At 42.3% G+C, this 24,217-nt stretch overlaps 2 protein-coding genes across 7 annotated transcripts; both read left to right on the top strand.

Annotated features, from left to right (window-relative positions):
• Nucleotides 1-947: 947 nt before the first annotated feature.
• On the top strand, nucleotides 948-23,227 carry TMEM50B (transmembrane protein 50B). Of its 5 annotated transcripts, none has more exons than XM_065676851.1 (7): nucleotides 948-1,030; nucleotides 16,126-16,301; nucleotides 16,898-17,010; nucleotides 18,090-18,157; nucleotides 19,238-19,330; nucleotides 19,535-19,592; nucleotides 21,657-23,227. In XM_065676851.1, exons 2-7 carry the CDS (start codon nucleotides 16,203-16,205, stop codon nucleotides 21,700-21,702), a joined length of 477 nt encoding a protein of 158 aa, XP_065532923.1. In that variant the 5' UTR covers nucleotides 948-1,030; nucleotides 16,126-16,202; the 3' UTR covers nucleotides 21,703-23,227. The 5 variants fall into 5 exon arrangements, with proteins under 5 accessions (XP_065532923.1, XP_065532924.1, XP_065532921.1 ...); XM_065676852.1 differs by lacking the exon at nucleotides 948-1,030 and adding an exon at nucleotides 1,072-1,161; XM_065676849.1 differs by lacking the exon at nucleotides 948-1,030 and adding an exon at nucleotides 10,162-10,268.
• On the top strand, nucleotides 953-5,109 carry DNAJC28 (DnaJ heat shock protein family (Hsp40) member C28). Of its 2 annotated transcripts, none has more exons than XM_065676847.1 (2): nucleotides 953-1,030; nucleotides 2,927-5,109. In XM_065676847.1, exon 2 carries the CDS (start codon nucleotides 2,978-2,980, stop codon nucleotides 4,094-4,096), a length of 1,119 nt encoding a protein of 372 aa, XP_065532919.1. In that variant the 5' UTR covers nucleotides 953-1,030; nucleotides 2,927-2,977; the 3' UTR covers nucleotides 4,097-5,109. The 2 variants fall into 2 exon arrangements, with proteins under 2 accessions (XP_065532919.1, XP_065532918.1); XM_065676846.1 differs by lacking the exon at nucleotides 953-1,030 and adding an exon at nucleotides 1,076-1,161.
• Nucleotides 23,228-24,217: the final 990 nt, after the last annotated feature.

Raw genomic sequence — 24,217 nt, 5'->3', positions numbered from 1 at the left:
CACCCACAGCTTTTTGAAAACCATGTTACGGGCAAGGGTGTGGATGCTGTGAAAGACCAAGGCTTTGTCTGGGTAAGTGCTGCAGGGGAAGCCATTTCACAAACCCATGAAGAGGCAGGGGAATTCATCAACTACTAAGGTGGAATTCACTCAGGAGAACAAAGGCTATAAAGCAGTTAAGGTTTACAGGTGTAAACGTACATATTAAAAAACAACATGAAAAGCTGCTCATCCTGTACACTCTGTGTGGCCAGCAGAACTAGCAACGTGATTGTCCTTTTGTACTCAGCAATGGTGAGGCCGCATCTCGAATCCTGTGTTCAGTTTTGGGCCCCTCACTACAAGAGGCATGGACTTGCAAGAGCAGGTCCCGAAAAGGGTAACACAGCTGGTGAAGGGCCTGGAGCACAAGTCCTACGATGAAGAGCTGAGGGAACTGGGGGTGTTTAGTCTGGAGGAGGCTCAAGGGGGACCACATCACTCTCTGCAACTACCTGAAAGGAGGATGGAGTGAGGTGGCTGGTCTCTTCTCCCAAATAACAAGTAATAAGACAAAAGGTAATGGCCTCAAGCTGCACCAGGGTAAGTTTAGATTGGACGTTAGGAACCATTTCTTCACACAGAGGGTGCTCAGGCCCTGGAACAGGCTGCCCAGGGAAGTGGTGGAATCACCGTCCCTGCAAGTGTTCACAAACGGTGCAGATGGGGCCCTCACTGACACGGTTTAGGGGTGGACTTGGCAGTGCTGGGGTAACGGTTGGACTCCACGGACTCTAAGGTCTCTTTCCAACTGATTCTGAGTCTACAATTCCATGACCGCAGGCCGCTGGCACGCAGAATGTACTGCCGCGCCCGGCACAGCAAAGCCACCTCCCCCGCCACACCGCGCATGCGCCAGCCGGCCCGCCCGCCACAGCTTTGGCAGGCCTCGGGCTCCCTCCGCCGGTGAGCGGTGTAGCAGGGCCGGCGGTCCTGGTCACCCATGCGCTCACCCCAGCGCTAGGACAGGCCGCCCGTCCTTGAGCGAAGGGTAAAAGCGGTCGCTCCTCCTCTTTCTCCTTTTTCTCCGTTTCTGGCTTTCTGCCAGCGCTTGCCGTGCCCTCGCGGGCGTACGTCCGTCGCTGTGAGGGAGGGGTAAGGGCGGGCGGCGGCGGAGAGCAGGTGAGGTACCGGGCAAGGGGGCTGTGGGCGCGCTACGGGGAGCTTCCCCCGAGCGGTACTGGGGAAGTGAGGAGGGCTGAGGGCCCAGCTGCTCTCTTGCCAGTGACCGCCTCCTTCAGCCTTCCTGCGGCGCAGCGCCTAAGGGCGCTCGCCAGTCACCGTCCATGGTGGCGGCTGGGGGCAGCCATGGGGGCTCTAACGGCAGCGGGGTGCAAGGGGAGGGCGGGCTCCTAAGCAGGGCCCCGTTCGGAGCCCCTGCCATCTGCTGTCTGTCTTGTGGGGAAAGGGGGTATGGGTCCTGCCCCCCTGTACCTGGCTGCATCGGGGAGAGCTGAATTTAACTGGGGAATAAATACCTGCAGCCGGCACTCTCCGGTGCTGCAGGGAGGGTGCTGTGCGTGTGGTTTGATACAGGGGTTTAAGTACGAGTATGTTAAAATCGAGGCGATGGAATTATGAGCAAGCTTGGCTTCTTATCAGGATGTTGAGTATCAAAAGTGTGTTCATTGATATTTACATTTAAGTAATAGTTATGTCGATCTTTATGGCTGTATGAAACTAAATTATTACGTTTGCCAGACACCTCTAGGGAAAGAAATCACTAATCTGTATCATCAGTGAACCCCCCCCATGTTAATAACATACATTATAATAAACACAAGTTGATGACTTAATACATCACCTGGCTCAAAATCAACTGAAAATATTCAGGATTGCTCCAGTCTTTCATCCAGTCCCAAGTACATCTTAGTTCCCTTTTCAGATAGGCTAGTGCAGAAGGCACTTTGTTAGGCAGTTTGTTACATGAAGGACATATAAGCACTGTTTATTCGTTAAACTTAACCTTGATTGAACCTAGTCTTGTTTGGAAAGGCAGTCAGCGATGGATATGTTGCAGGTACTGTGAAAGGAGATTCTTTAGCACTGCGTATGAGGCATTTGTCTTAGGATTTTCATTCATAAAGAGAAATTAGCAGTTGTGTATGCAATTTGTGTGATATTTTCTTACTTTTGACATTATGTGAAGACTTACTTAGGTTGTCATTTGCTGAAGGTGCTCCTTTTGCTGTTTCCCAAAATGATTCAGAAGCACTGGTCTTCCTGACAGGATGAGATACTATGTGCTATTGAACTGTGCAGAGTTCCAGGTTTATAACTTTACCTGGCACAAGTGAAGGAGGTTGGCCACTAGGATGCAACATCCCTGCTGGGACACAAGAGTTAATCTAAATGAATCTATAATCTGAATGCTGCTTCAGTTGTTGCTGTGAAATATCGAAAGGGAGCCATAATGAAATCCTTGGAGAATGTACCAGGTGGTAGATCTTGAGGCACTAATGCATGTGAATAGAAAATTCGGGTGATGGCCCAATGTAGCTGTAGAGAGGAAAAGGAGAGGTTTGTTTCAGCAGTTCCTGCTCACCGTAAAGCATATTTCCAGATTACAGTGCACTGCCTTTGCAGAAAGGCAATAAAGCTTCAGCCTTTGGGGAATTCTGCAGTGCAAAACCTATGCTATAGTTGCTATACAAGGAGAAAGCTATATTGTGAATTAGTTTTCATTTACATTGTAATATTACCACATCAGTAGTAATTGATAAAAATTGCAGATTTCAGTATTAATCTGTGGAGGAAAAGAACATTGCATGCTTTTCTGAAGTGTTGTAGGTATTTCTTAACATAATATAACCAGTTTAAGACTTTAATTGTATAAGTTCTTTTAAAAATAATATTTAACACCATTTTTATAAAAATGTGTTTATAGGTCATTGTTTATAATGTAGCTGCATCTGAAGGAGTACAAAGTGGCTTTGTCATGCTGACTAACAGCATAGGGCATCATTTATTGGTGCGTGAAGCAATGCTTCCAAGAAACCTGAAGGTATTTCCCTACATTTGTGGCAACAGAATGTTGTCGGGTTTTAGACCTAAAAGCAACATCAAGGACTCTTACAAGATCCTTGAGCTTGAGGAAGGATGTTCCCTTGATGATATCAGAAACTCGTATCGAAGTCTTGCCAAGAAGTATCATCCAGACAGTGGTTCTGCCACAGCTGATGCCGAAGCATTTATGAAAGTAGAAGAAGCGTACCGAGTGGTGCTCAGTGATGCAACGACCAAAAAGAAAGCAAATGAGGAAAATGAAGAGGAGGAGGATCCGTTTAAAATGCAAGCACCACAGCACAGACACTACTTGAGTTTTGAAGGTGTGGGTTTCGGAACACCAAGCCAAAGAGAAAAGCAGTACATGCAATTTCGCGTAGACCGTGCGACTGAACAAGTGCTGGAGTACCGGAAGCAGAGGCTTGAAAGCCAGTTTGTTGCAACTGACCTAATGAAAGCCAAAGATGTGAGGCAGAGCAAAAAGGTGAAGATAACTCAGGCGGTTGAACGATTGGTGGAGGACCTCATCCAGGAATCGATGGCAAAGGGAGACTTTGACAACCTCAGTGGCAAAGGGAAGCCTCTGCAGAAGTTTTCAGACTGTCCACATGTTGACCCTATGACTCACAACTTGAACAGAATTCTGATAGACAACGGGTACCAGCCGGAGTGGATCCTGTTACAGAAGGAAATACGGGAAACTATTGAGCAGTTAAGGAAGAGCATAGTGGCATCTAGAAGCAAGCTTGGAAAGCCCATGACACCATACAGGCAAAAGGAATGGAATCTTATTTGTGAGCAATTCACAGAAGATATCAGGAAATTAAACAAAAGAATTGACAACTTCAATTTAGTTGTTCCTATTCTGAGCAGACAAATGGTGCACTTCAGTGCTGACAAAGAAATAGGCCGAGCACAAAAGACTTACGAAGCATTGATGGAAAATGGAGAGGCTTCTAATTCAGACACAAAGGAAAATGAGGAGGAAAATGTTAAAAGGTTTGGGTGGAAGTCTTCTCTATTGAAGTGGTTAAACTATACATCAAAATAACACTAATTTATCTGTCTTGTCAAGATTTTGAATGCACTTTATTAACAAAACTTGTAACACTAGAGAAATTTCAGGTACACTGAAAATGTAAAATCCAGCTGTGCACTGTTACACCAATTAAAAGGAAACGGGTTGCCTGATGTGTGTTTGCAGGTCCTTAGTTGATTTATTTCTGAACATAGCTAAGTAACTGTGCTGGTTTGGGCTGGGCTGGAGTTCATTTTCTTCACAGGAGCTGCTATGAGGCTACATTTTGGATTTGTGCTGGAAACAAATCAGGGATGTTTTAATTACTGCTTAGCAGTGCTTGAACAGAGCCAAGGCCTTTCTGCCTCTCACACCACCTCACCATTGAGTAGGCTGGGAGTGCACAAGGAGCTGGGAGGGGACATAGCTGGGACCTCAACTGACCAAAGGGGTATTCCATACCACATGGTATCATGCTCAGTATATAAAGTTCTGGAAGAACGAATAGGGGACTTTCAGCGTAATCGCGTTTGCCTTCCGAAGTAGCTGTTAAGATGTGATGGAGCCCTGCTTTCCTGGGGGATGACTGAGCATCTGCTTGCTTGTGGGAAATAGTGAATGAAATCCTTATTTTGGCTTGCTTGTGCACGTGTTTTTTTCTTTGCCTATTAAACTGTCTTTATCTCAACCCGTGAGTTGTCTCACTTTTACCCTTCTGAGTCTTTCCTCTACCCTGCCATGAGGGGAGTGAACAAGCAGCTCTGTGGGGTTAGTTGCCAGCTGGGGTTAAACCACAACAGGAAAAAATCGGTTATCCTTTTGCAGCTTGCTTTGCTTCTGTTTAACTAAAAATTAACACTTCCCTTTAGCAGTGTTAAAGGGCATTAAAGTGGTTTTACAGTTACATCTTCAAAAGGTGAAACTGAGGCATAACAAAAACATATTAAGGACAAAGTGGAAGTAAAAGTCTTGCTGTGCCCTGTTACTTTGACCTTTATCCTTTCTTATTTAAATGCTTACAGCTCATAAATTGTTGACAGATTTCATGCTTTGTTTTGTGGTTTGTGTTTGTTTTTTTAAAGTGCATTCATCTCTTGAAGGTTAAATGAAATGGGAATGAATGGAGGGTTCTGGTTGTCTGGACTTGGGCTGTACGTTCTGCAGAAGTCCTTTTTTGGATTTGGCTTTTAATACAGAAGAAGGTCTCAGAAAGCAAATCTGAGTAAATGAGGAAGCCTGCCCAAAACTGTACCTTAGTCAGAGGGCTTTTTGGAAGTGAGAGAAGGGAGTACTATTTTTCAAAAGTAATTGCGCCATTTAAATGTTCTAAGAATATTGGTATCAAAGAACTTACTGTGAAATATTGCTGTATTATTAGAGTTTATGGGCAGTGGCTTGGAAAGTGGAAAATTTCTGTGCTGCAAAAGTTGTATTTAGTAACCTCTCAGCTCTCCACATAATCTGATTTTCCTGGAGGATTTTTCCTGTGGAAGGGTGTTGCTGGATACATCAGTATCTGTGCAGGCCTCCTTTCTCACTTGTGCCTCTGTGACCCAGACTGTCACAGTCTCTACCTATGCAGGAATTGTGCTGTACTCTGCCAGTCTGTAGGAGGGTGTCCATGGTCTCTGGTGTGCCAGGGAGGGCGGATATCAGCTCTTAGAGTTTTAGAAAGGAAGGCTAGGTAATGGTCACATCCATCCTTTGGTAGATGCCCCAGCACCAACAGAGTCTGGGTTAATGCATTTGCTTGTGGGCAGGTTAACAAACACTGCATGTGCTCCTTTTGGTCTTTGTGCTCTTGCTCGCATAGGTGAGGTCTGAACCAGCAAACAGGGCATTATTTATATTTGTTGGTAGAACGCACTAATTGAAATATTGCTTGTCAGTATTTTATGATCTAGTGATATTATTTATTCACTGGTAAACGCTATAGGTCTTTAAAGCCTTTGTGTTACAGTAAATAAATAATACTGACAAGATGTTTGTCATGTTTTAGAAAATAGGGCTAACCTCAGCTTCCTTCAACATACCTTTTTGTAGGAATGAAGGTGGAAAAAGTAGGAAGAATGGCGTTATGTGCAGACCAATCTGTTGCCCCTAGGTTGTGCCACTGGGATGCTTGTGCTGTGGTATGCCATGCCCTGGTGCTAGCTGAAAGGATGAGAGCATGGCTGTTACTTCCTTTCTGTGAAGATTCAGTTAGGAGGCAGAGGTATGCTAGTGAGTAGGATTTATTGAGATCCTTGTGTTGGACCAGGTGATACCAGAAGGCTTTGACCTCATAAACTCCTCACTCATTTTAGCAGCTGTGTGTATGAATGTCTATTTATTTCAATAACTTAACCATGCATTCTTCCTTTTAATGAAAACTAAAACATGCTTTTATGGAAGTTCTTTGACATAGTACTTTTAAAAAGATCAGGTTTTGATTCGCATTATGAGCTACAGGAATTAGGTCTGAATTGCTGTTTAAGCTAATCCAGTGTCAGATTAGAAGAGAGCTAATTGCAAATTGAATTCATTGCACAAGAGTAAATAGAACCAGATTGCAATAAATCCAGCTTTGATGGAATCCACTTTGGCTCACAATGAAGATAAGTATCAGCAGTTTAAATATTTAAGTTGGCATAATGGATGAGTCAGCACACTGAGTGATTTTTATGTTTCTTTTGAAACTACTTGGTGTCAAATGGAATAGATGTGGCCTGATTCTCAGCACTTTAAATCAGCCTTGCGCTGTTGTAGTGAAAAATTGCCAGGCACAAAAAATCTACTTCTTTAACATTTATGGCAATGATGGTGAAAAAAGGAGTTCAGATTTTTCTTTTCCTCAGGTGTGTGGATGAGTATATTTTTGTGGGGCTATTTTTTGTTGCTCAGAGCTCACAAAATCCTAAGAGCAGTACTTATCCCGTACATCTAAAACAAGTAATAGCAAGTACTGCATATGAATTAGAAAATCCCAGGAGAGTATGGCCCTCAGAAGTAAATTTTCTGTCTGACACTAGACTTCTTAATTTGAATTTGATAACAGTTACCTTATTACTGACCTCAAAAGAATGAAATCATTGTCAATTCCAGACATGAATACATGCTGCTTATTCCCAGAACTCCTTATGTTGGTCTGATTACCATAAAGCTTGTGGCTTGAAAGGCTTAGCTAGGTGACATCTTAATACCAAGAAAAAATATTATTTATATTTATTATTAGGATAAATTAATTGAGGTGTCAGGTTTTCTCAGGGTGAGAACTCTGCCCAGCAATCTGATGGCTCTTCCATGCACTATCAGCAAGCTGTACAATTGTACGTGTTAGTGTTTTCCAATAAAAGGAAAGACGTAGAGCTGTAGCCTATCTGAAATAACATCTCAGGCTGTCTTGTAAACCCAAGAGTTTCTATATATGCTGTAAATGTTGAGGCCTGTTGAATATCTTTCTGTTTCAGGGTAATAATGGCTCAGGATGCACACAGAGTTACAGAGAAGGCTCTGAGGAGAAGAAGTAAAAGTCATGAGAAGCAAGAGCAGGGCGTGCTGTAAGAAAGACAAGCGGTAAATCTTTATTAGTGGGAAAAACTGCTGCTGTGAGGGAGAAAGGCATGTGTGGTGTCCCCCTTTAAGTTACTTCCCTACCAGTTCTGTCTGCCTGGATGTGGCCCCCACACCGTTTACCTTTCCACAGCTGTAAAGAAAACAAATGTGTGTCTGCGTGGCGGGGTGGGTGGTGATGGAAGATGATAGGAAGGGCCTGAAAAGGAGAAAAGAGGTTAGCATATCGTGCTTCCAGGTGAGGGTGAGAAGATGGTGGCACATGTAGTAACAGGGAAGGAAGTTGGGCAATACATGGTTCTTTTGGATGAACAGCAAGGCAAGAGTTTTGTTACAAACTTTATCTTCATGGTAGGGTGCTGAGCATCATGAGTGAGAAACAACTGTTCATACTGACCCTTTTTGCAGCTGATATCCTCTTCTCTGCTGAGACAGTGGCTCAGCTCCAGACTTGGTGGAACACAGTGAGCACATACAAATGAAGGAAAAAAGGAAGGGGGCTGATAAGAGTAGAAAGCTTTGAGTAAGACTTTTAACTTTTGCATGGGATTTTAGGGAGCCACAGCTTAACCGTCTTTTAACAAGGAACTGAGTATTCTGTTGCCATTTGGTTGCATGTTTATTTTGTGTTGCCTTTCTCACAGTGCTCCTTTACTTAGTGCCCTGTGTTGCTGTTCATTGTTCTTGAGCAATATTCTTGAAATGCATTCTTTTTTTTTTTTTTTTTTTTTTTTTTTTGTTTATCCTGTTCCACTCTTCAATTTCTACTTCTGGCTTTTCAGATTGATTCTGTGGGGTTTTTTATCTTACCAGAGTATGAATTTTCAAACTAATCACTTTCCTAATTTTGATACTTAATTCAATTGCAGCATTCCCCCTTAGTATCTTTAAAGTCTTGACATCAAATCTTTTATAATAGGCAACAGTCAGTATTTTACAAGAAGATGTGTCTTTCTTAAGATATCTCTGGTGCTGGTAAAGCTCTTTTTCTGATGCTTTGGCAAGAAATAGGCCAGAAAGACAGAAAAAGAGAACTGAATCCCGCATGTGGGAAGGATGAAGGTGTCACCAAAATCTAGGAAAATAACCTCTCCAACTAGAATGACAGGTTAGAAAGCTGGCGAAACTTTATTATGGGTAATTATTACTTTATTACTGGGGTGCATGGGGGATATCTCTGCCTATCACGCACGCTGAGAAGAGGCAGTTTACATGCCTTTGTTATATACATATTAATCATAATTCTATGAAATGCCTGCCCAATTCTTGTTAATCATTGCATATTGTAATTCGAGTAGACAAGGCTGCAGTGCAGACACTATAAATTCGAGTAGTGGTCTTTGAGGGTCCTGGTGATTGTTTGGGGAGAAATCTCCCCTCCCCCCATTTTAGCCTTTTATGGAAATCCGATGGTTAAGGACATTGGAATGCACAATTAGTCTTTTCAGTTAACTGTATGTTCTTGCTTGGTCTAATTTAAGACAGTGAGATACTCCTTGTGTTGTTTTCTTTTGCAACTGTTTACTTACTTCTCAGGCTTTTATCAGCAGGAGGAAGGCCTGCGTTGATTTGAGAGAAGACACACGGTCCTCATTACAAGCCTTGCTTATCATGAGAATCCTTGTAGCCTTGTGCATACTTGTTTTGGTTCGCTATCAAAGGGAATTCATTGAGAGTCAAAAATTTTGGGTTGATATGTTTTGGGCATGTTCAAAAACATGTTGCAAAAGCAGACATCTGTTCACATCTGTTGTGCAACTGCAACATGTAGAAACACTCTTGGCTCTGCCCAGCCACGGTAGATATGGAGAGGTGCTGGTGTGAGCAGTACTGGGCAGGGCACTCTGCTGGCTCGGCCCCAAATCCTGTTCACTTACTGTGTTGGGGAGCTGGGAATATGAGGAGCAAGGATGTTGGCATCAGCAGGCTGCTGATGAGGGTGGCATAGCAGTGGTGCAGTTACTGCCCTGACTGTGGTTGGGAAATGCCATGAAGTTGGAAAGGAAGAATTCAGATACTTCTTCCTGGACAGCTGAAAGAGGAACTCAGAATTGATTATTAATTCTGCGTGGGTTTATTAAACTCAGCCTAGGGGTAAGCCACAATGGTGTTTTGTAGTGATGTTTATATATTCCTTTACGGGAGGTGCTTGAACAACATTAAGATGAGCACATTGTACTTTACCTTTGGAACAGTGGAAAATGACATAGAATTACAGGCTGGCTTGGACTGGAAGGGACCTTAAAGGTTACCTAGTTCCACGCTCCTGCCGTGGGCAGGGTCACCTTCAACTAGACCAGGCTGGTCAAAGCCCCTTCCAGCCTGGCTCACGGATGGGTTGGGAGATGGCTGTGGGCACCTGAGGTGGTACCCAAGGCCCAAAGGGAGGTGCTGGGGACCACTTGGCACAGGGATAGGCGACAGCCGCTTCTCTGCCCAGGAGCAAAAGGGGCGGGGCCTGCGCCGGGTCCGCTTGGCTCCGGTCGGTGGGGTGGGCAGCCGCGCCGGCCAATCGTGGCGCCCCGTCCTCAGCCAGCCTCCGGTGACGCGCAGCGCTGGGTTGCGATTGGCGGTGGGCCGCGTCGCTCGCGGGTCTCCCAGCCGCTGCGGCCGCGCTCCCCGCCGGCGGAAGGGTCTCGCCCAGGACGGGGAGGTACGGACGGCCGTTGGTTTCGTACCGCTCCGCTGGCGCCGAAGGCGGGGCGAGTGGGGCCGGTGGGCCAGGCGGCAGCTCGCGGCCGATGCGGGCAGAGGGGGCCGCAGGTGCTGCAGGGACGGGTGGCGGGGGGAAGGTGTTGGCAGGAGGGTGGTGTGGGGACACCCTCCGCCGGGAGCGCGCTCCCGCTTGCTTCCAGCGGCCCTCAGGCGCGCTCCCGCTTGCTTCCAGCGGCCCTCAGGCGCCCCGGTGCCCCCTGCGCCGTGGGGAGCAGGAGCGGCTCTTCCCTCCTCCACCTGCTCCCGAGGCGGCCCCGTCCGGCCCGGCGCGGTGCCCGCGGCTCGCACAGTGCCCGGGGTGTTGGGCTGGAGCAGCGCGATGGGGCTCGGCTTGGCGCGGCCCGGGCTCGGTGCTGGGGGTGGCCGTCCGCGCGTGCCGTCCCCTCACGGTGGGGCCGCGACCTTTCACCATGGCGCGGCCGCAGGAAGTCACGGGCCTGGCTCTCCCCAGGGGCAGGGGGACAGCGGGGCCCGGCCCGGCCGCTGCAGGAACGCGGTCGGGTGTCCCTCAAAGTGCCATTAACCGTGTCTGGGAAAGGCAGCGGCGACGCTGAGAGGGAAAGTTTGAGGTGTGAAGAGGAAATCTTTATAGAATGACTTATTTTGGGGCTAAGTAGTGCTGCCCTCAGCGTAACAGTTACAGTCAGGACTTTGACTGCAGCTTTGGGGTTCCACCTCATACTGCCCCGTCATGGCTTGAGCCCATTAAAGAAATATCGATGCACTTAGTATATACTTATGAGCAAAAATAGGCCTGTGGATAATTGCAGAATTGATCTTTATTTCTGCCTTGCTCAAGTCTTCAAACTTTAATACTGTTCTTAAAGAATGCTTGCTGTAGACAGCAGCCACAGTGCTCTATGGCTGAGCATCACAGATTCGCGTAAGGTGGTTACTCGTTTCATAATTTTGACACAGAGCCTCATTGTTGTGTAAGTTCATTTAAAAGCTCCTTTCTTCCTCTCTTCCTGTGCTTTCTGTGATACTTAAAAACTAGCCAATATAGCATAGTGGTGTGGGAAACTGAAAGCGAAACCACACATAATGACTGAAATGAGTTAGTGGTCTAAAGATCCCCCTTAAAAAAATTAGTGGACTTAATAGAAATGTTCACATAAGCTCCTTACAGTGACCAGTGACCAAATATCTTACCATAGTACACTCATATGGGGAAAGCATATGGCTTAAAGCACGTTCTGGTTGGTTACTTGTGGAAGATGCTGTCATCTTCTTCAAGAAAAATAAGCTTTTCTTATTAACTTTAGATTTCTCTCTTCTATTTTTTACTTTCTTCTTAGGAGGTTCCTTTCTTCACTAACCTGATGGGATTTCAGGATGTTTGTGCAGCTTAAGACAGTTTCTTGCAGACTTTTTGTATTTTCTTGCAGCTGCTTTGAGTATTTTGTTCAAGTGAAATCCATTCATTCTGGGAGAGAGAAACAGATTTCCAATTCTTTTGTCTTAATTTAACTTCATTTGCCTTAATAATGTAGTAGTTGTTTTAACCTGAGCACTAGCATCCAGCAAGCGTTATTTTTACAGTGAGTATAGCTGTCTTCAGTCACCGGTTTATTCTTCAAGTGTTCTTGTATTTCTGTTTATTCAACATAAGTGAGAAATGCTTCCTGAGAACAGTGGGAGAACCTGTCTGCCCTTGGAAAAGGGGAGGAGACAGATTGTAGGAAGGGCGTTGAAGGACAGCTGATGAAAGGGGTTTTACCTGTTTCCTTGCTTGAAGTATGTGGGTGTAAAAGTTTAAACCAAGAGAGCAAGTTTTGTACCTTTATTCAGATAAGAAACTCCAGCTGAAAGTGTCTGTTTTTTCAGTGTTTTCTGTCTGTGTAGTAAGATATAACTGGGCTAAAACCTGTGCATGCGTCTATATAAACCCATATTAGCCTAGCTGTTGTGGTCTTGGCGGAGACTCAGCTTCAGCATGTCACTGGCCTTTCACAGTTGAAATATAGGTTATTTTTTTCCTTTTTTTTTTTTTTTTTGTTGAGAACTACATATATATGAACATTATCATAGAGTCATAGTCTGGTTTGGGTTGGAAAGGATCCTAAGATCACCTAGTCCCAGCCCCTTCCATGGCAAGGACACCTTCCACTAGACCAGGTTGCTCAAAGACCCCTCCAGCCTGGCCTTGAACACTGTCAGGGATAGGGCAGCCACAGCTTCTTTGGGCAACTTGTTCCAGTGTCTCACCACCCCTGTAGTAAAGAACTTCTTCCTAATAATCTAATCTAAAGCCATTTCTTTCAGTTTTAAACAGTTGCTCCTTGTCAGTACAGGTCCTGGTAAAAATATCTCAATTTTCTCATAAGCATCTTTTATATATTGAAAGGCTGCAGTAAGGTCTCCCCGGAACTGACTGCAAGGTTGAAAGAGTTTTGCTAGTTCATTTTTGGTTTGGAAGTTGGCTTAATTATATTAGCTGATGAAACAAATTATACATCCCCCTTGAATCATAAAAAGGGAATGTTGTTGGGTTTGGGGTTTCGGTGGTTTTTTTTCATTTTGTTTCAGCCTTTTTGAACTAGAACAGTTTTGTAGAAGTAAGAAGATTTCTTTCATTAAGTCATCCAATAATTTAACAGGCTAGTTAAGTATCACAGGAAGGTTGAAGTTGGAATGCAGCTCAAGGGGCATCTTGTCCACCATCCCGGTCAAGCAGGGCCACCCTGAGTCAGTTGCCCAGGGCTGTGTCCTGACAGCTTTTGAGTATCTCCAAGGATAGAGATTCCACAACCTCTCTGTGTGACCTGTGCCAGTGCTCAGTCACCCCCACAGAGAGAAAGTGCTTCCTGATGTTAAGAGGGAATTGCCTGTGTTTCAGTTTGTGCCAGGTGCCTCTGGTTCCACCACTGGGCACCACTGAAGACAGCCTCGCTGTGTCCTTGTTGCACCCTTCCTTTAGGTGTTCATGGACTGATAAAATTCCCCTGAGCCTTCTCTTCTCCAGGCAGAACACTCCCAGCTTTCACAGCCCTTCCTCATAGGAGAGATGCTCCAGTCCCTTTATCATCTCTGTGGCCCTTTGTTGGACTGTCTCCAGCACTTCCATGTCTCTTTTGTATTGGGAGCCTAGAACTGAACACAGCATTTCAGGTGTGGCCTCATCAGTGCTGAGCAGAGGGGAAGGATGAGCTCCCTCCACCTGCTGGCAGTGCCTAATGCAGCCCATGATACCTTTCATCTCTTTGCTATAAGGCACATTGCTGGCTCTGGTTCAACTTGGTGTCAGCCAGGACCCCCAGGTCGTTTTCTGCCAACCTGCTTTCTAGCAGGGTGGCCCCAAGCATGTACTGGCAAATGGGGTGGTTTAGGTGCAAGACTTGGCACTTCCCCATGCTGAAATTCGCGTGGTTCCTGTCAGCACATTTCTCCAGCCTGTTGAGGTGCCTCTGGGGGCATCCGAGTAGAGGGTGAAAAATAATTTCTTTTTGACATATCTGAAATATTTTCCCCATCTTTTTTCTTCACCTGCTTTCTGAATTACAGTACTTTATGTTCTGTTTGAAGGAGATGATCACATTTAGCTATGTTAATACTGTTTAAATGATCCTTTATGGGAAAAAAATCCAAAGGAACATAGAGCTTTGAAGAAATACAGCTTCAATTACTCTGAAAATGCCTGAAAGTGTATTTACAGGCAAGGTAATGGCTTCTGTAGGTTTGACATAACCATCATTGTGTCCAGTGAGGAGAAGAAATAGCGTAGCATGTTTGTCTATTTACTCCGACCCGTGGCCAGCTGCACCACAGGGTGAGAACCGTGTGGTGGTGACAACAGTGGAAACCATGAGCTGGCAGGGAAAAGGAGGGATTACTGCAGGATGAGGAAGAGACACATTCGCTTTTGAAGAGGAACAAAAAAGTACAGATGAAGCCATTTTAAGAGTGGAAGAGAAGGGAGGGCTGTAGGAGCAGTCATAAATCTGGAGTAGCACAGTGCGGCAGTTGTGTGTCAAAGTTATAGGAGGAACAGGGATCTGAAAACTGCGAGGGAAAAGTGTAGTCTGAGAAAATAAATACATGGTTGAGCCCAGGTACTGTACAAAAGTAAAAGTGCTTTTGGAATTGAGTGGTTGATTTTAATGCTTTAAGGAAGCATCATAACTATGGATGGATTTCTGGGACTAGATTTAGCAGGACAAAGTTTTTAATCTTATTCACAGGAGGTGGCCTGTGTTTGCAGTGTAGGCTGACCTGCTTTTGGCTGGGGTAGAGTTAATTTTCTTCCTAGTAGCTGGTGCCATGCTGTGTTTTGGCTTTAGTCTGAGAACAATGCTGATAACACACCAATGTTTTAATTGTTGCTGAGTAGCACTTGCCCTGATCAAGGACTTTTCAGTCTCATGCTCTGCCAGTGAGGAGGGGCACGGAAAGCTGTGAGGGAGCAGAGGCAGGGCACCTCACCAAAACTAGCCAAAGGGGTATTCCATACTACAACACATCATGCCCAGTATATAAACTGGGAGGAGTTGGCTGGGGTGCCAGCTGCTTCTTGGGGACGGGCTGAACATCGGTCAGCCAGAGGTGAGCAATTGTACTGTACATCACTTGTTTTCCTTCCTCTCTTTATTCACTACTATTATTATTATTATTATTATTATTATTATTATTATTATTATTATTATTACATTTTACTTTTATTTTAAACTGTTCTTGTCTCAACCCCCAGGTTTTACCTTTTTACTGATTCTCATTCCCATCCCTGCTAGCTGGGCTTAACCCATGACATAGGCAAACTCTGATTATGTATTTATTTATTTTTATTTCACTTCTTGGTGTAGACTTGTAATTATTAATGAGAAAAATGTTCTACATCAGTCTGTCCTGTAACACAATCATAAAAGGCATTTGTCTGTTGTTAGCCTTCAACAAGTATCTTGAAATTACTTACGGCAGGTTGGGAAAACACAGAAGTTGACAATATAAAATAGAACAGCATTAAGAGGGGCTGTGAGTCACTAATAAATAATTAGATAAGTGGAAAATACTGAATAGAAAACCAAAATACTCTTAATTTCTGACAAACTATATGTGTCAATCGTCTTGCAGTTTGCGAATAGACACAGTATAATGCAGAATCTTTTACAGCTACTGTCTCACCAAATTGAGAACTGTCTTATTTCAGTCACTTTGTAACAAATTAACTTTGCTTCTCTCTTCCTGCATTTAAAGTTCTGTGTGATACTCCCTCTGTGAAGTGGGACATTCTTTATCCTTGGTATTTGTTGATTCACTGCATTGATCCCTTTTTCCCATTGTCAGAAGGGCACTGTATTAGCTATCTGATTCGGAGACTGAAAATGCAGGTATCTTATGCAAGGTTCCCTGGCCTGATTAAAAGATCATTTTCTGGTCTACATAGGAAGCCCTATTGTATGTATCTTACTGTTTTGAACTTACAGTGCCAGGGATCACGTTATGGTTTGAAGATGAAACTTAGATTGAAATAGTTGCTGTTTTGCTATTTTTCTTTGCTTGCGTTTGTTCTTGTGTTTAATTTGAACAGTGTATTCTATTCTATTTCTTTTCCATTTCAGATACGATGATTTATATATAATGCTTAAGTTTTTGGGTTGTGTGATGATCTTCATTTGCAATTCTGTTTGTAGAGTAGGTTGTCTTTTTTAAAATGTAGCTCAATATAGAATCCATAGAGGAAAATGGGATACTTAATTCTGTACAAAACCCCCAGGTATTGTAGAAATTGCTCATGAGAGTTGTCAAACATCTCAAGGTTTTGCTACTTTGTATTAAATGCATCTTTGGCTGTGTTTCAGGTCTTGAGGACAAAGCTGTTAATGGAAAAATTAATGCGTAAGTACAGAATAAGAAGAGCAATCTAATCTTTGAGGAGATGGCAGGATTCCTAGACAACTTCCGCTGGCCAGAATGTGAGTGTATCGACTGGAGTGAAAGAAGAAATACTATCGCTTCAATAGTTGCTGGTGTATTGGTAAGTTTTGAGAGGATACGAATTAGAACTGTGTGGACAAATTTGGAACTATGGCGAACAGTTACATTTTTGTTTCAAGTTTTGTACGGTTCCACTGTTAACTGCATGTCAGTCCCATGTATTTAAGATCTTTTTTAAGTGCAGTTATTAAAAAGCCTTTTTACAAGTCTCATAACTTTGCATTTTGTCTGATACTGATGTACCATTTCTGCACTCTTCCTTAAAAAAGATTGACACTCCTACTGAATTTTTTGCATAATTAGGTATGTTAGAACGCCAGTGTTAGACATGGTTTGCATCTCATGTGTTTATAATTTGAATTCTTGTTTTTAAAGCTATTCAGGGAGTTTAAACAAACAGTGATACTTAATTTGAATAGAAAGTGTGACCAAATGCTTCTCTGAAGATGGTAAGTTTTACGTAGAAACTGCATATCAAACAGATTTAGAGTCCATCTTAAAGCTAATAACTTCCTAGAATAGTTTGTGCTTGTTGAACGATAGTTAAGCCAATGGTATGCATGAACTTTTGCCATGTTTTGTCTGCGTATCTCTGTACCCTTTCAGCCTCGTGATACTGGTCTATTTTATTTCTAGTTTTTCACAGGTTGGTGGATAATGATAGATGCTGCAGTAGTTTACCCTAAGCCAGAACAAATGAACCATGCTTTCCACACTTGTGGGGTGTTTTCAACACTAGCTTTTTTCATGTAAGTGTGTATAAAGGGAGTTTTTATAAACATGAGCTGTTAAACACAATTTTTACTAGACAATGTGGTATATGATGAAACTTTGAATCACTTGATTGTAAATGACTTACGAGTAATCTTGTTGTACCTTTTTGCATGGCAGTGTAAAGGCCTTTTTTATTTTACCTCTGGCTTTTGTTTCTGATCATAGTCTGTTTATTCGTTGTTCTGTCTGTCTGCACCCCCATCTGTTCAGGGTCAATTGCTTTTCCTATGCACTTCAGCTGAACGTAAGAAAGCAGACCTTCGTTTATGCAAGTGGCTTTCTATAATAAGTATTTAGATTCCTAGATCAGAAATTATGTAATGCTGTTACAATTGCTTACTTCAATATAAAACATATGACTGCACTTACCCCTAATTTTAAATAATTTTCACAGCTGTCTGGCCCAAAACTTCCTCAAATGGGAGAGGTAGTAGTATTATAGCTAGTGTTGTTATAAAGATGTAAATGTGGCAAGCTTGAAGTAATAGCTTTTATCGAATCCTAGAGTGATGGTGAGAAAAAGATTCATTTGGATATGCAAGACCTTCCTAACACTTGGTATCTGAAAGTTTCTGAGGTTTTGGGTTTTTTTTTCCCTCAGCAGTGTAATTTGCTTTGAGAAAATGTATTGTCCCTCCTTAAAGGGTATCTCTCACTTGAAAACTTAAGGTATTCATTGCGAAGGAAAGCAACTTATATCAGAATCATGAGAGCACTCTTGTTATTGGCTGTTGTTATTCCTGTGAAGTGGCTTGAGATAGTTTTAAAACATGAACAGCCAGAAAGTGACCAGGAATATTACAGTCACTAAAAAGGGCAATTCTTTCATCTTACCTGTTTGTTAATACAAAAATTAACGTAAAACTTAGGAACAAATACAGGGTTTGCTTGAAATCCAATTGGAATCCTTCAGTTAAGGAATAATACGTGACTATATAGAACAACAAATCATTTTCCCACAATTTGTTGCATCTTAAAAAAAGCCAGCTTTTTACTTACAGTTTCAAATTGCTTTTCTAATAATCTGAAGTGTATACACTTTCTTTGTTCCTAGGATAAATGCTGTATCAAATGCACAGGTGAGAGGAGACAGCTACAGTGATGGATGTTTAGGAAGAACAGGTAAAACAACTCTAAAAATCATACTAAGTTGAAAAACTGATTATTTAGGTGTTGGGTTTTTTTTTTCTAGTTGGTGTTTAAAAAAAATCATAGAAGTTAAGGAGTAGGAGAGAACTTCACAGAAGTTCATTTCTTTACAAAATTAACACTTGGAGATAAGTACTGTCATTGTTAAAAAGGTAAACTTAGAAAAAATTCAACTTCTGTGTATCTCAAATACCTAAAGTTTCCTCTGCAAATTCTGTATAGCTGCTAGGAGAAATAAATTTCTGCCTTGTGGCAGGCTATAGAGCAGACATTCTATAAGAATTACGTATTTTAGAATGTATTGTAAACATTCTGTTTCCTTTGTATGTCACCTACTGTGTGGTGTCTGTGGACTTGCTGTCCTCTCTCTGCTTTCATTCATAATTCCCTTTCTATTTCCCATGCGGATCCCAGCATCTATTTTTGTGTGAGTTGTAGAATGCCAGACCAGAAATCTGGTAGGATTTACTGATTTCTTTGAGCTGGCGTATGATGCTTTTTTTTTGCATGTCATTCCTAAGTCAGCTTGAGAGAATCTTTGCATAGAAGTATTTTTCCTTTCCCATGAGTGAGCAGGTTGATTATTTTCTATGCATCATCTTCCTTTTTCAGCAGGTAATGCCTAGCTATGGTAGGTATTTTCAGACGTTGCCCATCTGAAAATATCTTTCTGAAGTAAGCACAGGAAGCGTTTGTTTTACATATTCCATTGGAATGCCATCTTTTCCTTAGAAACATTATAGCTTTGGCAAAGTACCTTGTCATTAGTCCATTCCAAGTTGTGTTAAATGATGTTACAGGCATTGCCTACAGGGGAGGAGAAATTTCTGATAGTTGTGTCTGCTCTCTAAAATAAGGGGAATCCAGCTACTATGTGTTCTACTAGAGAAGGCTAGTTTTGGTTTATCTTGTCCTTGATACAGGGCTTAACACTTTCTCTTTGTGCCTCCAGCAAGATTAACATATCATGTCATAACAGAGTAGTACCTCAGATTGTCTGTCGCTACAGGTAATAGCCTACATAATTCTCAGAGGTTTTAATATTTCCTGCAGGTGCTCGTGTCTGGCTCTTCATTGGCTTTATGCTGATGTTTGGTTCGCTTATTGCTTCAATGTGGATTCTTTTTGGAGCGTATGTAACACAGAGTAAGTTTGTTTATTTTCACATATAGAAAAGTACTTTTACTGTCAGCCAAAAGGCAGAAAATCCAGAAGAACAGAAGTGCGTGGTGAGTTCTTGTCAGAGCCATACCATCTAGTTTTGTAGTCAGAGTGATATTATGAGCAGAGGTCTAAATACACCTTCCAGTACAAAAGAATTTACTGTTTCTTTTGTTACTTACTTTGCAGACACTAATGTTTACCCTGGATTAGCAGTGTTTTTCCAAAACGCATTGATATTTTTCAGGTAAGTTATCTGGGCACATACTACTCCTTCCAAGGGGTATCTGACCTAACCCGCTTCTGTGGACATTAATACTCCTGGAAAATGAGTTCTGAAAGCTGGAGGCTGACTCTGGGCTTGGACCTGACACATTGTGGAGTTTGCTGCTCTTAATGCAGGACCCTCTGTCTATCAGTTCATTACCCACCCTGACCTTAACATGAGGAGGGTGGCATGTAAACCAAAGGGACCTCTTGGGTCACTTGAGTAAACCAACATAATTACACAGAACTGATGTGAAATTATTCATGCATAAACTGATCAAACTATTTCTTAAAAGCCACATTTTTTTTTCCCTGCTACTTTTTTCTACTCCCTTAGCTCCAGTGCTTAGAACCACTGTTTTTATTTGCCCCTTCTCGGCTCATGAGAGGCTCTTCATTTCCTTCAAGTTCCTCTTAGTCCAGCTTGCTCTGATCTATAATGGGCCTGACCAAGGATATAGACTGTATTCTAGATAAGATGCTGTCAGTATCAGGATAATGGCAAGAATGCTTTAATCTCTGTACTACAAATACCATGCCATGTATCCTAACAGAGCTAGGTGGGAGATCATATTGCCCTTTTCCTGACTGTTTTGTACCAATGGCATCTGACAATCGATACACCTAAATTTGTTTCTGCTGCATGAGCTTTCAGATATTAAGAGTGATTTTATGTTTTTTTTTCCTAAGAGTATGATGGTATGTTTTGTAACATTACACTTAAATCAATTTCTTTTATTTGGCGTAGTATCAGTAAGTATATCGTATGGCACTTTGGAAATATTTATATCTGTAATAACTGTTTTTATATCCTGTACTCTCTAATCCATGGATTTTATTATTTAATAAAATACAGTGAAAGCATTAAATAGTGTAAGTTCCAAGATCAGTCGCTGCCTAAGTTCACATAACCTCCTCTTTTGCAAGCTCTTACACACTTGAATTACGGTGCTAACAGTTTTCTTCTAGTACCATGTCAAATGCCTTGCGGTGAGTTAGATTGGCTCCACTTTGCTTCCCTGTTTGGAAAATCAATTGTATTCTGGCAGAAAACAGCAGTTCCCAAACCTCTTTTGTAGTCTTGCACATAGTTTAAATGGGATAGTGCTGAAGGCAGGCTTTGAAGAATTGTTTGACCATGCCTGAAATCTTTAGTCGTATTTCAGTAGTTTGAACTTACTTTCTGAAGCTGCTTCTTGTTTCTGAAAGTGTGTACTCTGTACCTAGGTGTATTTTAGGTTTATTTCTTTCCTTTTTTTTTTTTTTTAAATCCTTGAACTACCTGTTTCTGTCAGGACTCGTGCTTCTGCTCTTGTTGTTACCTCACCAGTGTTTTTTACTTAACATTGTGTATTAGTTGTTCTCTGGTTAATTGCCCAGGTGTCTATCACTTGTTACTGTTGTTCTCAGGGTCAGTGTTTCTCATTTCCCTGCCTCCTTATTCTCTTGTGATTTAGTATGACTCTGCCATCTCTTTGGCTATAAGGGAAAATAATTCATGCTATCAGAAACAATCAGGAAATCATGCTTGGGTTTGTTCCCTCACCATTTTTTGTTTTTAATTTATGACAATATGTAATTGCATCCAACCTCATAAGAGGAATTTTGGAAGTCAAAATGTAATTTGGATCTCACTTACCTACCCCAGGGTATTTTCTGATTTGCTCCTAAAAATGTAATAGGTTACATTTTATCCTGGCTTAATGCGTTAGGTTCAGCTGACTGGTGGATGCCAGGATGAGACTTGCTGCTCTGTAACTCTCTGGATTGGTCCTAGAATCAATTAAATTCTGCATTTTTTTTCCTTCAGAAGGGCAGCTGCTTTTACTGTTTTTCATTGGAGCAGTTTCTTCAGCTGCATCTCATAGTTTTAGCAAGGCATAGTAAATGGAGTAAAAGTACAAACCCTAGATACTAACATGAATAAAAGTCAAGGTTATGGGAGGGGTGTTGATTTGCAGTGTAGATGGTGTAAGAGTCTAAGGATACTATTAAAATTACTTTCCAACCTTATGTATGTGCGATTTTTATTTTTTCCCTTTAGTACCCTGATCTACAAGTTTGGAAGAACAGAAGAGTTATGGGCATGAGTGATCGCCTATGGCATTTCTGTTCCACAGTTGCTATGTCGTACTGTGTATGTAGATATATTTACATTTATTTGTTCTTGGTTTGCTTTCTAAATTGAATGAACTGAAGCAAATTACAGTTTCTGTAATAGGCTCCCTCTTTTCACAGGACAGATTTGTGAATATGTACATATGACTGTATATATCTTAAAAAGGGAACGTCAGGCTTTCTTTCTGAAACCTTCAGGCTTATTTATTCAGATACAGGGGTTTCTGTCAACCCCTGAGGCTTGATCTTCCAAACCTTTATGTGTGTTAGAGACTTCAGGGGAACGATTAGTGAACAAGCAGGATAAAGGCTGTACCCTGTGAAAGGGGTGATTACTTTTATGTATGGGGGAGCTCAAAGCCAGTTCTGCAAGGGCTGCCTGTGTAACCTGAAGGAGTAGCCAGCGCATGGAAGTGACACGGCTGAGCCTGCCTTTAATGAGAGGAAATTCTGTTGTATGCTGAGATAAAAGCTGATTTTAAGAATTTTATATAACTGTTCAGAAAAATACAAAGTAGCTATTTTTTTGTAAAAGGTTATGAATTTTTAAACCAGGCCCTCTGTCAAGCAGGTTTTGCGTGGCAAATGAAAATGTTCTTGACTTCGGATTGCTATAGCACAAACAACATTTGGTAGCACCACAGTCCTGAGAATTAATTTCATGCTGTTCTGTGTAATAAATACGAATTAGTGTTTAATGTATTTACTGGTATTAGAATAAAACCCAACACACTGATGCCAGTCCTACTTAAAGAATATAAAGAATAAATGTGAGTTGGACTAGCATCTTTAAAATTATGCTAGCAGAATTGTCTTCAGGGGAAGCTTTTTGCTGATGAACGAACAGTTACCCTGCTGTCCATTACCTTTTCTATTTAACAGGCGAGCATTTCGAGTGGGGATGTAGTAGATGTATTTATTGCTCACAGTCTTACCTTTAAAGAATTGCCAGTTTTAGGACAGCCATTTGCTCCGGTTAAAAGGTGTTTATCTCCTAAATTTGCTGGGCACTTTCTGGGAATAATTCCATTGTTGAAATCCAGTTTCTTATAGCTGGAGTATCCAGAAAGGGAGAACAATTGTGCTTTATAACTTTGGCCTGATCTTGTATGTTCATCTGGCTCTTGGTGACTTCATGAGTTCAGTGTGGTTTTTAAAGCATTTGAATCTACCTGGTGTCGAAGAGCTTTTATGATGCTCCATCTATCAAGACTCCTGACCAAATGGTGTTAAACTGCAGAACGTACCTTCTGTGCATGGCTACTGCATCCTGTTCATCATTAACTGCTCCCTTGGGGGAATCTCTCCAGTGGACAGAATATGAAGCAAATACTGTGGCTGAAATTGTGCTACTGGCCAGACCAACTTCACCCCAGCTTCACCGTCCTGCAGTGAGTTGCAGTAGATTCACTGCTGTTTATCAGAGCTGTGTACACAAGTTGTCTGTTTGGTTGTCATTTCAGAAAACTGCAATAAACTTTATCTTATGTTCTCAAACTAGTGACTTGAGCAGGAGTACTTGGAAGCAGTCCAGTAGTACTGATCTCTGAGCAAGTCGTACTCTAGGTAATAAGTAAAACCCAAGGTTTGTGGTTTTAGGTCTGTCATTTCTTGCTGAGGAGCTTGAGCACGTTGCTAGCTTTTTTTTCCTAAGCGAGATACCAGTGTGGCCTGTAACAAATCTCATTTACAGGATCTTGCACTGGCCACTTGAATAGCACAGGCCCTTTGACTCTGGAAAGACTCTTACAGCATGCTTTAATGCTTAAATGTTCCTGCTTAACAAAACAGTTTTCTTTAGAACAGCGCAGGAGCTTCTTTGAGGTTACCTCATTTTCTACCATAAGTTTGCTTTCTAGCAAGTATTTCTCAGCAAGTCAGTCATCTCTTTTGACTGGAATGTTCATGCTCTCCGTACAGCTGCTAGGAGGAGGACAGAGACAGCTTCGAGCATTTGTCTTTCATGGTAGCCTAAGCTGAGAGCGGGTATAGCACAAGAACTTTGCAAGTGTCTGAGGTCTGCTTTTATACACCCCACGCAGTTCCAGCACAGGCCAAGGTGGCTAGGGACAGTTCACTTTAAGTTGTGCCTTAGCCCCACCACCGTTGGCAGTTGTGAAGATAAATAACCCTTGAGTTGCTCCTAACAAAAGGTTTTTAGCTTTGGCTGATTTGTGTAATTGTAAAATTCTTTAGTAACAACTTCTCTAACAGAAGTCTAGCTTGCTCAGGAAGTCATATGCTGTATTGCTAGTCACAGCAGGTATTTTAACTGCTCCCTTATTTATGTATGTCCTCTGTAATGCAGTTAAGTTGTTCCTCTGTGAGCATGTGGGTTTTCATTTATTTACAGCACAGTACAGGAAAAGGCTATGGATGAACTTAAAAGCAGGCATTGTGCAGCTTCTGGCTGACTGGAAATGTCTCGCCAGCCTTGATGTATGACTAAGTCTTAAGTAAGCGTGCTGTCTGAGCGTGCTGCCTTAG

Source organism: Lathamus discolor, chromosome 4, assembly GCF_037157495.1.
Source record: "Lathamus discolor isolate bLatDis1 chromosome 4, bLatDis1.hap1, whole genome shotgun sequence".
NCBI lineage: Eukaryota > Metazoa > Chordata > Aves > Psittaciformes > Psittacidae > Lathamus > Lathamus discolor.
The sequence above is the reverse complement of the archived record's forward strand: the minus strand, read 5'-3'. Positions and strand labels throughout refer to the sequence as shown.

Excerpts from the sequence above, each read along its gene's own strand:
- TMEM50B (XM_065676851.1), top strand. The coding sequence starts at position 16,203 with ATGGCAGGATTCCTAGACAACTTCCGCTGGCCAGAATGTGAGTGTATC. Across the intron at positions 18,158-19,237 it reads TGGATGTTTAGGAAGAACAG|GTGCTCGTGTCTGGCTCTTC; the intron begins GTAAAACAACTC and ends TATTTCCTGCAG. Across the intron at positions 19,593-21,656 it reads AACGCATTGATATTTTTCAG|TACCCTGATCTACAAGTTTG; the intron begins GTAAGTTATCTG and ends TTTTCCCTTTAG.
- DNAJC28 (XM_065676847.1), top strand. The coding sequence starts at position 2,978 with ATGCTGACTAACAGCATAGGGCATCATTTATTGGTGCGTGAAGCAATG.